The sequence below is a fragment of the Morus notabilis genome, unplaced genomic scaffold (assembly GCF_000414095.1).
Source record: "Morus notabilis unplaced genomic scaffold, ASM41409v2 Scaffold2149, whole genome shotgun sequence".
Lineage (NCBI taxonomy): Eukaryota > Viridiplantae > Streptophyta > Magnoliopsida > Rosales > Moraceae > Morus > Morus notabilis.
Window position 1 is genome coordinate 54,469 of NW_010362817.1, and position 13,143 is coordinate 67,611.

The 13,143-nt window shown below is 34.5% G+C and overlaps 2 protein-coding genes across 4 annotated transcripts; one reads left to right on the forward strand and one right to left on the reverse strand.

The window, feature by feature from the left end:
* Positions 1-2,257: 2,257 nt before the first annotated feature.
* On the forward strand, positions 2,258-9,924 carry LOC21387104 (phosphoinositide phosphatase SAC2). Of its 3 annotated transcripts, XM_024168765.1 has the most exons (17): positions 2,267-2,333; positions 2,571-2,885; positions 3,485-3,689; positions 3,780-3,945; positions 4,679-4,901; positions 5,343-5,419; positions 5,736-5,923; positions 6,037-6,134; positions 6,253-6,386; positions 6,469-6,579; positions 6,790-7,162; positions 7,428-7,549; positions 7,672-7,785; positions 8,345-8,512; positions 8,659-8,832; positions 9,027-9,117; positions 9,357-9,924. In XM_024168765.1, exons 2-17 carry the CDS (start codon positions 2,706-2,708, stop codon positions 9,453-9,455), a joined length of 2,523 nt encoding a protein of 840 aa, XP_024024533.1. In that variant the 5' UTR covers positions 2,267-2,333; positions 2,571-2,705; the 3' UTR covers positions 9,456-9,924. The 3 variants fall into 3 exon arrangements, with proteins under 3 accessions (XP_024024532.1, XP_024024534.1, XP_024024533.1); XM_024168764.1 differs by having other exon boundaries at positions 2,258-2,885; XM_024168766.1 differs by having other exon boundaries at positions 2,258-2,885; positions 7,672-7,776.
* A 554-nt stretch (positions 9,925-10,478) lies between these two features.
* On the reverse strand, positions 10,479-12,597 carry LOC21387105 (40S ribosomal protein SA). Its single transcript, XM_010102954.2, has 5 exons — positions 12,345-12,597; positions 11,582-11,844; positions 11,282-11,479; positions 10,949-11,162; positions 10,479-10,829 (listed from the first exon to the last, which is right to left on the reverse strand). Exons 1-5 carry the CDS (start codon positions 12,490-12,492, stop codon positions 10,729-10,731), a joined length of 924 nt encoding a protein of 307 aa, XP_010101256.1. The 5' UTR covers positions 12,493-12,597; the 3' UTR covers positions 10,479-10,728.
* Between the last annotated feature and the right edge of the window lie 546 nt (positions 12,598-13,143).

Below are 13,143 nucleotides of genomic sequence, written 5' to 3' on the forward strand. Positions count from 1 at the left end.
TATTTTCCCAATAAGAAGGAAAATAAAAAAGATAATAACACCAATTAGTATATTACGTTTCGTACGGTACAATTTGTCAATTTTTTGAATAACAAAGTCAAATTAAAAATCTTTAAAATATAATAAACAAATTTGATTAAGGGATTTTTTTTTTAATATATTTGGTTCTGGGATCATAACGGGTGAAAACAATGAAAATATTTTATATGCACCTCTAGAGTATGATCAAAATATAGGAAAAAGGTGAAATTTGGTACTATGGCCCTTTAAAATAGGTCAAAATGCAGAAGTCCCGAGCCTCATGGTCCATTTGGAGTGAAAAGGGATTTGTTTCTCAAAAACAACCGACCAAAAAAAGAAAAAAGTCTACATCATACACACATTTTTTAAAAAAAAAATGATGATAATAATAACTTCACCCGTTACGGCGGGGGCGAGTTCAGACGTAATATGTGTTTTGTTGGCAAAATAATTTACTGATTTTTCCATTAAAAAAAATAATTTACTGATTTTAAACCTCAAATTCGGGCTAACTTTTGCGTCGTTATCGTTACAAACTGAATTCTTTTAAATAGGCGAAAAAAAAAAATCCCAGATTCTTCTTGAGCGAAAAAAAAAATCCAATAAAAAGGATTTGGTCGTCATCTTAAGCATCAAAACATATATACAAAGAGGCTTATCGATAAGGATCACAAAATTTCAGTAGACTTATCTCACCTTTTTTTTAGTAGTTATATTCACGCATCTTTTTTCACTTTTCACACTTTTTTTTTAACTACACATTCCACAAAATTTTCAAATGATTAAATTTTTTTACACACTTTTATTATTTCAAAATTACACCTAACTATTTTTATAAAATTATTAAAAATGATGTTATTTACACCCCCTCTTTTCTCTCCACATTCCCTTTTTACTATCTACCTTCTCTTCTAACTACCTTCCCCACATATAAATCAATTTTATTACTTTAATATTATCTTGTTTATATATTTTATTTATTTATTATATTTTGTTTTGTAATAGAATGGAGCCTTCTTTTTTCTTCTAAACAAAATTAGCCCCAAAAAAAAAAACGAAAGGTAAAATGATTAGCTTAAAAACGAAAAACAAAAAGTAAAAAAAAAAACAATCTTCATACAATAAATAGCAAAGAAAATTTAACATACCTCCATATAATTTTTTAGAATAGTGATTGAAAGGTATAAATTAAAGTTTTGTAATGGATTTTAGAAATAGAAATAATTTATAATTTGACAATATAACATGTGGGGTGTGTGAAGAGAAAAATGACATTTTATCATTAATTTTCTCTCATAATAAAATTTAATTATATAATTAAGTCTATTGTCTGTTTTTGTCATTTTATTTAAAAGTGTCCTTACAATTAGAAATTTTTAATTTAAGAAGAAAGTGAAGAGTTAAAAAAGTGTGTATATACAACCACCATTTCCTAAATATTTTTTAATGTAATAACTTACTTCAAATGGATCAAGACCAATTATTATCGCTTGAAAGCAAGTTGTGCAAGAAAAGGCACATTAGCATATTCCCACTCACCACGAACCATATTTCTGAGTTGATTTTACTACTATTATTATAATTTTTTTTTTCTTGCGTTTGGGAAATTAATAATTTATTGGAAAAGGTACCAATAATGGAGAAATAATAAATAATAGAAAGACAAAAACGAAAATTCCCAAAACAGAGAAAAAAGAGAGGGAGAACATAAATTTGGGGGTTTTTTTTTTCCTTAAAAGAAATGTGAATTCTCAAAAAAAAAAAAAAAAAAAGATACTTAAGATGAGTATCCTAAAAACAATAGAGTTACTTCCCTTAAAAAAAAGTTGGATAAATTTCACAATGACGAAGGATATTGGCTTATTAGAAAATGTTGTTGTTTCAAATAATTATACTCCAAACTTTAAATTATAACACCTTTAAAAAAAGTTTAAATTATAAATTTACTATTACAAATTATTGTTTTTAATATTTTATATTTTTGCGAGCAATTTCACGTGATATTTTTTTTAATTAGAACTTGTCTACGCCGAACTCGTTCCGAATAACTGACTCCTTGATACAGTCAAAATGTTGGATAATTAAAAAAAGGAAACAAGATAATCACAATTAGGAAAAAAACTAAAAAAAGTTTCTAGAAAGAATAATCATGATTGGAATACATAATCATAATGCACCCTCAACACAAATAGTCAAATACATATTTTCTAATTATCAGAAAAAAAAAAACATATATTCTCGTTCTTTTTTTTATTTTTATTTTTTCGTGTGGCTACGGAAGCTGAAGCTGTCGATGCCTTCACCTCTCTCAGGTTCCCGGCCGACGATCTGAACCTTCTCTCTCCTCTCTCTCTCATCTCTCTCTTCTGCAACCAAGCAAACAGCCAAGAAAAGCTTTTCTATTTTTTTTTCTGGACATTCTCAGAGCTTTTTGGCTTTCTCCTTTTTATAATTTTCACTCCCAAAACTCTTGTCATATTGTGTACCTGTTTTTTCACGATTTGAGTCATCTGAATCTCTCATTGTTGTTTGTATATGTTTATGTATAGATACACAGACAGTGTCTATATAGATTCAGGATTTGGAGATACGGAGGAGTTTGACAGAGTTGTGTAATTTGTTTATTATTAAGTTTCCGAAGCAAAGCTCCCTGAGCACCTTGAGGGCTCGGGTGATCCGAAATCATGGCGTCTGAAGAAGAACTCCATAGCTGTTTCAATGAGAAACAGAACCAGGATTCTGACCTCCATAGTCGTCTCCACGAGAAATCGAATCAGAAGTTTGACTTCCATAGTTGTTTCAATATGCAAACGGACCAGAATTTTTTCTATTTGAAGAAATTCAGACTCTACGAAACTCCCTCGGTACTTTTGTTTATGTTCACGTGTGTTCTCCGATTGTCTTTTTTTTTTTTTTTGGCTTCAGCTCTGTTTGAATTATGACCTTAATTTTGCTTTAATTCGAAGTTTTTGTTTTATCGTTTGGTAATGACGTGACTCAATATGATGGTGTTGACATGACTGACTCCAATTGATTTTCGACACTAATATTCAATTTTCATGTCGTGTTTCTGGTAAATTCATACAGTTTAAATTAGATGGTTTTCTGCTCAATCTTGATCGAGATGTTTTTTTTTTTTTTTTTTTTTTCATTTTTTGTTTTATTAAACTAGTTTAAGAAAATAATTAAACATCAAAAGAGTTTATTGATATCTCTCTCTTATTGCTGGAATTTCTTCTATCTAATGTTCTAGGTGATCGTGGTATAGTCCTTTAAATGCCAAAATTTTTAACTTTTCGATGATTTTTCACTTGAAGATGGATAATGTATCCCATGGTGTAAAATTATGCCAGCAGTAAAGAAAATTTGGGTCTTTTTCCTATTTTTCCACGAAGATTGTTGAGTCCATTGTTTTTACGAAACTTGTGGTGCAATACTAAAGAACTGGTCAATGTTTTCACAGAACTATTATATGATTGGAAGAGACAAGAGCAGGACGTGTTGGCGAGTATTGAAAATCGACAGGTCAGAGCCTACGGAGCTGAACATTGTTGAAGATCCTACAACGTATTCGGAACAGGAATGCTACGAGCTTCTAAGGCGGATACATGAAGGAAACAAGCCAGTGGGCGGACTTAAACTTATCACAGTTTGTTATGGAATCATTGGTACGATCTGTTGCATGTTTCAAACCTGCACAAACATGGTTTTTCTTTTTCCTTCATTTTTGGACTAAATGTGTTATCTTTTGGTTTTAGGCTTTGTGAGATTTTTGGGACCTTATTACATGCTTATTATCACTCAAAGAAGGAAGCTCGGAGCAATTTGTGGCCATACAATTTATGGGATTTCTAAGAGCAAGATGATTCCAGTACCAAATTCTACTGTGCGGTCAAAGTTGCCTTATTCTAAGGATGAGAACAGGTCTTTTGTCCATTCTGCATGTAAATGTAATATGTATATGGTACTTTTATTGAGAAACAAGAAAGTAGCCTCTAGAACTAGACATTTTTTAATTGTACTTAGAACTGTGTCTTGGCGTGGTAATACTTTTTGTTTGAATTGAATTGTTTGAGGCAAATAGTTTTGTTTCGTATCATCTTTCAGCAATAGACAGCTTTTATGCTGAGGAGGTAAACTTTGTACTATATTTGTTGATACACCTTAAATGTGAAAGTACTGACGTGGGCTTCTCCATTCAACTGGCTCATGTTCTTCTAGTATATTAGTTATTCTTCCTAAGATAACGCATAGCAGATCTTCTAGATCTTACTCAAGCCATTCGTTACTTCATTACTGGACCCTTCATTGTTAATAATATTTCATATAGGCTATTTTCGGTTTATTTCCTGCTAATTTACAGGGACAAACTCCATTGCTGTTGTGATGTAAAAATAACATGTTGAATGAGACAAGGTATTATCAGGGTTTTGTCGGGGGAAATCGCTTTCTTTCTATTTTTTCAGATTATTCTTTCCATTTTAATTCAATTCATACACTTGCTTCATTTTAAATTCAATTCATACACTTGCTTCATTTTAAATTCAATTCATACACTTGCTTCAGCACCCTTGTCTACTTTTTGTTAGATTAATCAACTCTTTTTTTTTTTTGGCTAATATTTATCTCTTTGTCTTCTTGTTCATTGTTGACTTAGATACAAGAAGCTTCTATGCACAGTGGATCTCACAAAAGATTTCTATTTTAGCTACTCATACCATGTCATGCGTAGTCTTCAAAAGAATTTGAGAGATTATAAGACAGGAGATTTTGTTTATGAAACAATGTTTGTTTGGAATGAGTTCTTGACTCGTGAAATCCGAAATAATCTCAAGAATACTTTATGGACAGTTGCCTTAGTGTATGGCTTCTTTAAACAGGTAACACGTAACTAATTTAATCCTAACAGTTATAGGGCAGATTTACAGTGATTCAAATAAACGGGGGAGAGTTGCTGAAATATCATGTCTTTAATATTAATAGCTCTCCACAACCTGTATATTTATCTATTTATATTGAGTAGTTTTTGGTTTTGATATTACTATGCACCGGTAACTCATAAGCTATCTTTCCTATTAGCATCTTGGATGTTCTCCAATGTGGGATAATATGTGATCTATCTTTTATGATTCACAGAAAGTAAAAAGAACTCAACTATTGCTCCCACACACATATATTTACAGTGAATTAGCTTTTGACGGGGTAGTGATGGAACAAGCTTTGTTCATTCCTTAATATTTACAGGATATGCTATTACATTTTTCTACAGAAAACTAGAAATGTTCTGAATGCTACTTATTATTTTAATTTACACTGTATAGGTTGATTTATCTATATCTGGTAAGGAGTTCAAGTTTACCCTCATTGCTAGACGGTCACGGCATTATGCAGGCACCAGGTTTGGCTGCATTCATCCTCCTTAAAGTATTTGTAATTGTTTTTAATGCTATATTCTTTAAATAATATGCATCTAGTACATTTGACTTCTTCAGTGTGATCCATCACATTTGGACCTACAAATGGAGTTTGTGATCATGGGATTAAATTCGGATAGTGCTTCCTGATTTCATGTTGACTGGAGATTTTACTACCTATCTATGGCTAGTGCTTTCAATATCTTGTTTTGAATTGACGATATAGAAACACTGCATAGTTTTCTAGGCTGTGTTCTGTTGACCATAATTTATAGTTTGACTTTCCTTTTACTGGAGCAGATACTTAAAAAGAGGAGTAAACGAGAAGGGTAGAGTAGCAAATGATGTTGAGACGGAACAAATTGTGTCTGAAAATTCTTCTGAAGGATGTCCAACGCAAATAAGTTCTATTGTACAGATTCGTGGTTCAATTCCCCTTTTCTGGTCCCAGGATTCGTCACCTCTAATTGTTAGACCTGATATTCAACGTATGAGCTTTAGAAACCTTTTCTATCTTTTATTTTATTTATTTATTTATTTATTTTACTTTGATAGTATGTTACATGTTTTTCTGACTTCTGTACTTTTGGTCACGCCTCAGTATCAAGAAAGGACCATAAATACGAGGCGACGAGACTTCATTTTGAGAATCTTGTAAACAGATATGGAAATCCAATAATTATTTTGAATTTGATTAAGGTGAATTTTTTGCATTAGTTGTAGAATCAAACATTAAACTTCATCAACCTTAGCTTTTTCATTGTTTTCTACTCTCTCATTTTCTCTTCCTGTTGTTACAATTGGTCGTGATTAATAGACGCGTGAGAAGAAGCCTAGGGAGACAATTCTGCGTGCAGAGTTTGCAAATGCTATTAGATTTATAAATAGAAGTTTTAAAAAGGAGCGCCACATTCGCTTCTTGCAGTGGGATTTACACAAACATTCTAGATGGTACTTTTAATTTTCCCTTCTATTGCGTATAAGTTTGTTGTTTTAGAATGTGATTGAGATTAAAGAATCTGTACTTTTGCAGCAAAGCAACTAGTGTGTTGGCACAGCTAGAAACGATAGCTAAATATGCATTAAGCCTAACTGGAATCTTCTATTGTCAAGTCGCCCCAAATTCAAACGCTCCCTGCTTTGAGTAAGTTCTAGCCATAAGACGCCACCTTATTTCATAATTTCCTTTTATTTTTGTTTTCTGCTGTTCTACATGTAACTTGTGTTTGAGGCAGAGTCAGCGTACTCTAGAAGCACACTACATTTTGTTTTGATTATCTCCTTGAAGGCCTTGTTGCAATGAATTAATGTTGCTACATTTTCCTGACTAATCTTTTACTGTGGTGTGCTGCAGGGAAAAGAGTAGTGTTAACTTCTCTTCAGAGAACCTTTCCAGTCAGAGTGAGAATGCTGATAACCAGGAAATAGAAATTTGCAATGGTAGTTGCGTTGTTGATACTGATGCTAGTGGAAATTATAGTGAAAAAACCTTAATGTTTCAGAAAGGGGTTCTAAGGACCAACTGTATTGACTGTTTAGACCGCACAAATGTTGCGCAATATTCCTACGGGCTAGTTGCTCTTGGAAGTCAACTACATACTTTGGGACTTATAAACTCTCCAAAAATTGATCTCAATAATCCTTTGGCCGATCAACTAATGAGACTTTATGAGACCATGGGTGACATCCTTGCATTTCAATATGGTGGTTCTGCAGCACACAATAAGGTGACTTTTCTATACTTTGCTGCAGTTATGTTTTTATAATTTATTGGTTATCCGTCGGGAGACAATTTGAGGAAATGTTTTCTTATATAATTTATTGTTTCTTAGAAAGCTATCATTTATTGTTTATATTGTATATTAAGTTTAAATTCCAACTTATCTTCATTTTGTTTGCTTAATGTTTCATGTTTTTTCCTAGCTTAAGATTTGTTCTGTTACATTAACCGTTCTCAAATATATATTTTTTATAATTCTTGATGCCAAACAGATATTTTCTGAAAGAAGAGGCCAATGGAAGCCAGCAACGCAATCACAAGAGCTTTTTAGAACTTTTCAACGGTATTGTAATAATACCTACTGGGATGGTGAAAAACAAAATGCTATTAATGTGTAAGTCAAACATGTCCTTGAATTTTTTAACCCATTGATACCTCTGGTATCAGCTAAAGTGCCACCAGGTGCAACGAAGGGGAAGTAAATTCATCTAATATGGTATTTGTTGACGTTATCAGATTTCTGGGGCACTTTCAACCTCAACCGGGAAAACCTGCGCTGTGGGAATTGGGTTCAGACCAGCATCATAATTTTGGGAGGCATGATTCTAATTTTGCTGAAAAGTATGTTAGGTATGGAATTTGGTGTTACCTTCGTATCAGTCAAACTAATGGAACCTTTGCCGAGGATCCGTGCAACCATGTATTCAATTAGGTTGTTGTTTTCTGCAGGTGTAGAAATGTTCTTTATTTTTTCACTTCATATTTTTGAATTTTTTCGGACAATGAATGACTTAGTCTCCAGATATTGTAATGGAGACTAAGAAGTTTTCCAACTCTCAAGGAAGTCTTTGGACTGCAAACGTTTGTTTTTACCGTGCTAATTGTTTTGAATCTAGTTTTAAATTTGTTTGCCGACTTCTCATTGCATTTGTTGGACCGTGCTTCTAGCTTTCTTCCTGGCTCTAGCTGTTCTTAGTCTATATATCTTGTCCAGCCAATTCCAACTTCTCATGAATTTAATAAAAAATGCCAAAACAAATATTCACAGAAATTCTTGACGGCTTAAGAGATTCTTTGAAGTATGAAAGGAGTATGCAAGAAAGAAAAGAAACATTGTAGCTTTCTATACATAGAACTTGCAAGGAAAGCCCTGGCCTTTTTAGTTTCTAACAATCTGCTATCTTTGTAGGTTGTTTATTAAAAGATCACTATCTGATGGCAATATTCAAAGTGACACGCCTATGGCAAGCACAGTTGGATGCAATCAGCCTTTGTCTGAAAAAGCACAAGGAGTAAAAGGTCTTTCAGACTCCACGCCGGTGATTCCAACTTGCGAGAATGATTTATCTTATTGCGGGTCTGTATTGAACATATTTCCTTTGCTTTCTACTTAAGTTTAAAATTCTAGAGTCTATCTGCAAGTACAGTAATCAGAGGCCTATGGGAGTATGATCTTTTGTAGTTTTAACTCGTTTGTCTGATATGTGAACTGTCTTTTTGTAGGTATTTCCCTTCGATGTCTCGGAAGCAGTTTTTTAGATTGATGCAAGAGGAACAGTCTCTTGACCGCCATCTGATCTCTTATGACGAAGATGAGGAATGCAACTTATCAGGTTTTATGGACTCTGATTGGCTGTCTACGTCTGGAAATTCTTGTGAAGAAGAAACATATGAAAGGTAATCTCACAGTTCATTTAGGTTGTCTACACTTTGATTAATTTAATTAAAAGCACAAATATTTTCTTCATTCTCTTCTAGGCTCGTGGAGTTTCATTATTTTGAATGTCTAATTCCACTTTTTGGTTTGGACCGGACGGATTTTTGAGTAAGATTTACTGCTAATGACTGACTACTGCTCTACATGACAATAGGTCTCCCGCCTGCCTTTCATCAGAAAATGTTGTGGATGGACTAAAAATTGAACTTACTAAACCTGCAAGTAAAACTGGCTCCAGTGTACAGGTGAGCGTTTTATTATCTTGCCGCTTCATCAGAAAAATTCAGCAGTCGAATTGTTGCCTTCACCCTTGCCCGAGTGTAAAAGAGAAATTCTTACTTTGTGTAAACAAAGCTTTCTTTTTTGACTGAAATTTTAAAATCCACTTTCTTCTCTTTATTCTGCTTAAAGAATGAAGTTATGTGAAACAATTTTACTGTGTTATCTTATTTCAGTTTCATAATCTTGACTTGTGATTGTGCAGGAAACGGAGCAACCCGAGCTCAGTCGCGACGGCGACTTTGCTGAATTTTCTGAGAGCTTTGTAAACTGGGTATGTAAAGGAGGTTTGCTGTTTCGTTGAAATAACTAAAGGATTCCTTTGTAACAATAATTCCTACATCATCCGATTCAACCCGTCCGAAGGATAGGGTTCCTGTACAGCAAATAAATGGTAAAGGAATCGATCAAAAACTCAACCGAAAAGTACTTTCCAGGGTGGAAATCAGTCTTCATTTGATGCGAGATTCCGTGGGTTCGATTTGAACTCGTGGATCCTTCATTCTTTGTTTAGGAGTACCAGAGTAGATACAATGCGTAGATGACAATTCTACAATTCTCTGAGTTGCTCTCTAGTCTCTACTTAACCTCTTCTTCTGGGCCGAAGCTCAGAAGTTTTTGACCTTTGTAAATATTCTATAAATAGGACCGTGAGAATTTGGTTCTCTCAAATATCTACTTTAGATTCATTTTCATTTTTGTCATTGTTCCATGATTGTTGTGTGGAGATGGGTTTGTCATTTAACCAGTTTTCAATCGTACAAGAAAGAACGAGTGTTGCCCTTCGCGAATTTAGCAACCTCGGACGTCCATAACCTACACTTGACAACCTTTTCAAGATTAAAGTAAATTGACGCAAATACGTTTTTTACTACCATAATTCCCTCGGCCAAAACGGATAAAAAGTGGACGTCAATGGCTAATTTCTTTAACAGAATACGGAGATATTTGCAATGCCCATATCCAGTCAAACTCTTGCTGCGAAATCGATAGTATAATTTTCTATGACGTCTCGTCTAACGTTCTTCCACTATACAACGGATTTTGCTATCATAAAGTTCTTCCACTATGTAGCAACTAGCAAGTTTCAATTTTGCCATGTTATATTCAGTAGAAAGCCCGAAGCTTTAATACGAAGCGCCACCTCAAGCAATTTTCAGTTTCTAAAGCTCAATATGCTTAAAGTAATATAACCCGTTAGTGACATTATCCACACAAAAAATGGCTGAAAATTCTAATTATTAATCCCAAAAGTAATTTACTTCGCAGCGTTTAATAAAACTTCAAACATAATTTGGCAAAGCTTCTTCAAAACCCCGTTTCCAAGTTTCAGAGAATCAGAAAACTTCCTCTTTGTATAGACTCCGATAATAATTGCAAAAATCTCTAGTCAAAAAACATCCAAAAACTCAACGTCTAAAATTTAACCGCGCCACCAAGAAATAAAATTCATATCCAAAAATGGAAATACAATACTTTTCTCATGGATTAAAAAAAACAAAAAACTAAAAGAAAAACATAATCTAACTCAACTATGGCTTCAACGACATGGAGATTTTTAATCTGCCAGACTTCTCTTAATCCCAGCCTGTAGAAGCAGGGGCAACAGCACCATCTACTCCAGTAGGTGTTTGAGCAACATCCCAACCGTCGGAAACCACAGGTACAGCTGCAGCAGCTAAACAATGTGCCAGCATAGATGTTAGTGGCAAACCAAATTGAAAATTCCTAGTATATGCGGTTTGGCATGGTGTCAAGCAGACTTAGGTAATGCAAAGAAAAAAGGGTAGCACTAACCTCCTTCTCCACCCCAGTTGACAGCGCCACCTGCAGGAATAGCCTCTGCGGCGGGCCAAGGAGCATCAGCTATTTGGGAAGTCCATTGATCAGCGGCAAGGCCACCGATACCAGCAGCTCCAAAATCTGTAATTCCATGGTCCGCCGTGATGGCAGCTTCTTCTTCCTCCTGTTGCTTTGCCTCCTCAGGCTCCCTATAGAAGAACAAGTCTGCCTGCAGATACAAACGACAAGACCGTGGAAATTTAGGTCAAAGACACTCCTATCGAACACTATGCTAAGTTGCACTCAAAAAGCATTCTTGAATAAACCATAAATCTATTCAGTGTATACCATCACATCCCACTTGTGCCCAGCACGAATTGTGCCACGCATCTGCAAAACCATCCTTGCCAACAGCCAAAAGAGGCATCCAATGCTGTGCTTCCCCTTGTTATTCGCAGGGATGCCGATGTCGACATACCGCATAGGAGAATCAGTGTCGCAAAAGGCAATAGTGGGAATGTTTCCGAGAGCACCTTCCTTGATGGGCTGAACACAAAATCATAAATGTCAGATAATATTACCAATCAGAACAATCACTTAATAGAGAATATGCACAATGCACCAAACTAAACAAAAGATAAAAATTACCTGGTGGTCCGTTCTTGGGTCGGTGAGAATCAGGAGACGAGGCTCGTTGAAAGATGTCTGGAGCTGATTGGTAAACGTACCAGGAGTGTGTCTTCCAGCAATAGCTTGAGCTCCAGTGTACTGAGCAAACTTAAGGACTGCTCTTTGACCATATGGCCTGGCAGACTGGACAATAATGTCCTGCGGGTTCTCTATGGCGACAATAACCCTGGCTGCAAGCTGGAGCTTTTCCCATGTCTTTCCAAGGTTGATAATGTAAATACCTATGCGTCACAAGTCGAATACCCGTTTTCTTATTAATTAGAAAAAGCAGTATTTGGTAAATATTGCGTCCTATTTACAAGCAAATTTTCATATCAAGTTAGCATAGAAAATATTGAGTCATAAACTTGCAGTCACCAACCAATAAAAGAAAAGACGAGATTTTAGCTAAGAATGCACAAAAGAAACCTAAAGGAAAATTGCGTTTTTAGCAGGCACGTAATTTCATCTTTTTTTCCGTCTAAGTCTCAGATCCCACATTAACAATATCAAGTAAAACAAAATATACAAAAGATTGATAGCAAAGATCTACAAGATATCCGATAAATCAACACAAAATCCTTCCACAACGAAACCCATTGACCTAAAAACGAATCAAAAATCCGCTTTAACCTTTCAATCGAAAAAAACTAATACCCATTACTCTAGACACCGAAGAACACAGGAAAAAAAAAAAAAGAATAAACGAAAACAAATTGAGAGAAAACGAAAGAGAAAATACCATCATTTCTGCGCTTAAAGACGTAACGTTCCATCTGAAAGTCGCAGTTCTTGGTGCCAAGATGAACTTCGGCCGCCAACATCATCTGGATGTCGGCCTCCTTCTGAGAGAGCTCGCGCGACGGCGCTACGGCGTTGGGGGTCGCCATGATTGAATGCTGAGGAAGATCGAAATCGAGGATTTTGCCCTCTGCGAATTGCTTTGCTTGCTGCTTCGCTTCCGTTCCGCAGGAGTGCGCAATTGAGAATTCTGTGATCTTCTTGCCTATTTATATCGGCGCGGTTTCGAAAAACCCAATTTTTCTTTTCTTTTTTTCCCTATTTACCTTCTCTCTCTTAAATAAATTTTTTTTTTTTAGAAATCATTTCTTGGCTAATTTTATTTTAGCAATAATAATATACGCTCTGTAAGAAATATTTAAAAATTAGAATATTTGGATTTACCTATAAATGCAATTAAAATATTTTACTGCATTATGAAAAAAATAAAATAGTCTTACTTAGAAAATAATTTTGACATGTAAGATGGATTTAAAATTAGGCTTAAATAATATTCAAGAATTATTATTATTATCCCCCGATACATATGTGATAAAGACTTTTGTAAACTTATTCAGTGCTAAACAACCCTAATTGCTAACTTAAAAACATATGTGAACTTCCTTTAAAAATAAAAGGTGAACAATGTTATAGTAAAAACGTTCTATTGAATTATATTTTGTTAAGTTTGGCTTCTAACAAATCTTAAAAATGGCTTCTAATTTATTTATCAACCTTAAATGAATATATATATATATATA

Bases quoted from the DNA above. Each gene is read 5' to 3' on its own strand.
- LOC21387104 (XM_024168764.1), top strand. From the start codon at position 2,706: ATGGCGTCTGAAGAAGAACTCCATAGCTGTTTCAATGAGAAACAGAAC. The intron at 3,946-4,678 runs GTCTTTTGTCCA...TTGTTGACTTAG, and splicing joins TATTCTAAGGATGAGAACAG to ATACAAGAAGCTTCTATGCA. The intron at 6,387-6,468 runs GTACTTTTAATT...GTACTTTTGCAG, and splicing joins TTACACAAACATTCTAGATG to CAAAGCAACTAGTGTGTTGG.
- LOC21387105 (XM_010102954.2), bottom strand. From the start codon at position 12,492: ATGGCGACCCCCAACGCCGTAGCGCCGTCGCGCGAGCTCTCTCAGAAG. The intron at 11,163-11,281 runs GTATACACTGAA...TTGTATCTGCAG, and splicing joins GGCACAAGTGGGATGTGATG to GCAGACTTGTTCTTCTATAG. The intron at 10,830-10,948 runs GTTAGTGCTACC...CACATTGTTTAG, and splicing joins CAACTGGGGTGGAGAAGGAG to CTGCTGCAGCTGTACCTGTG.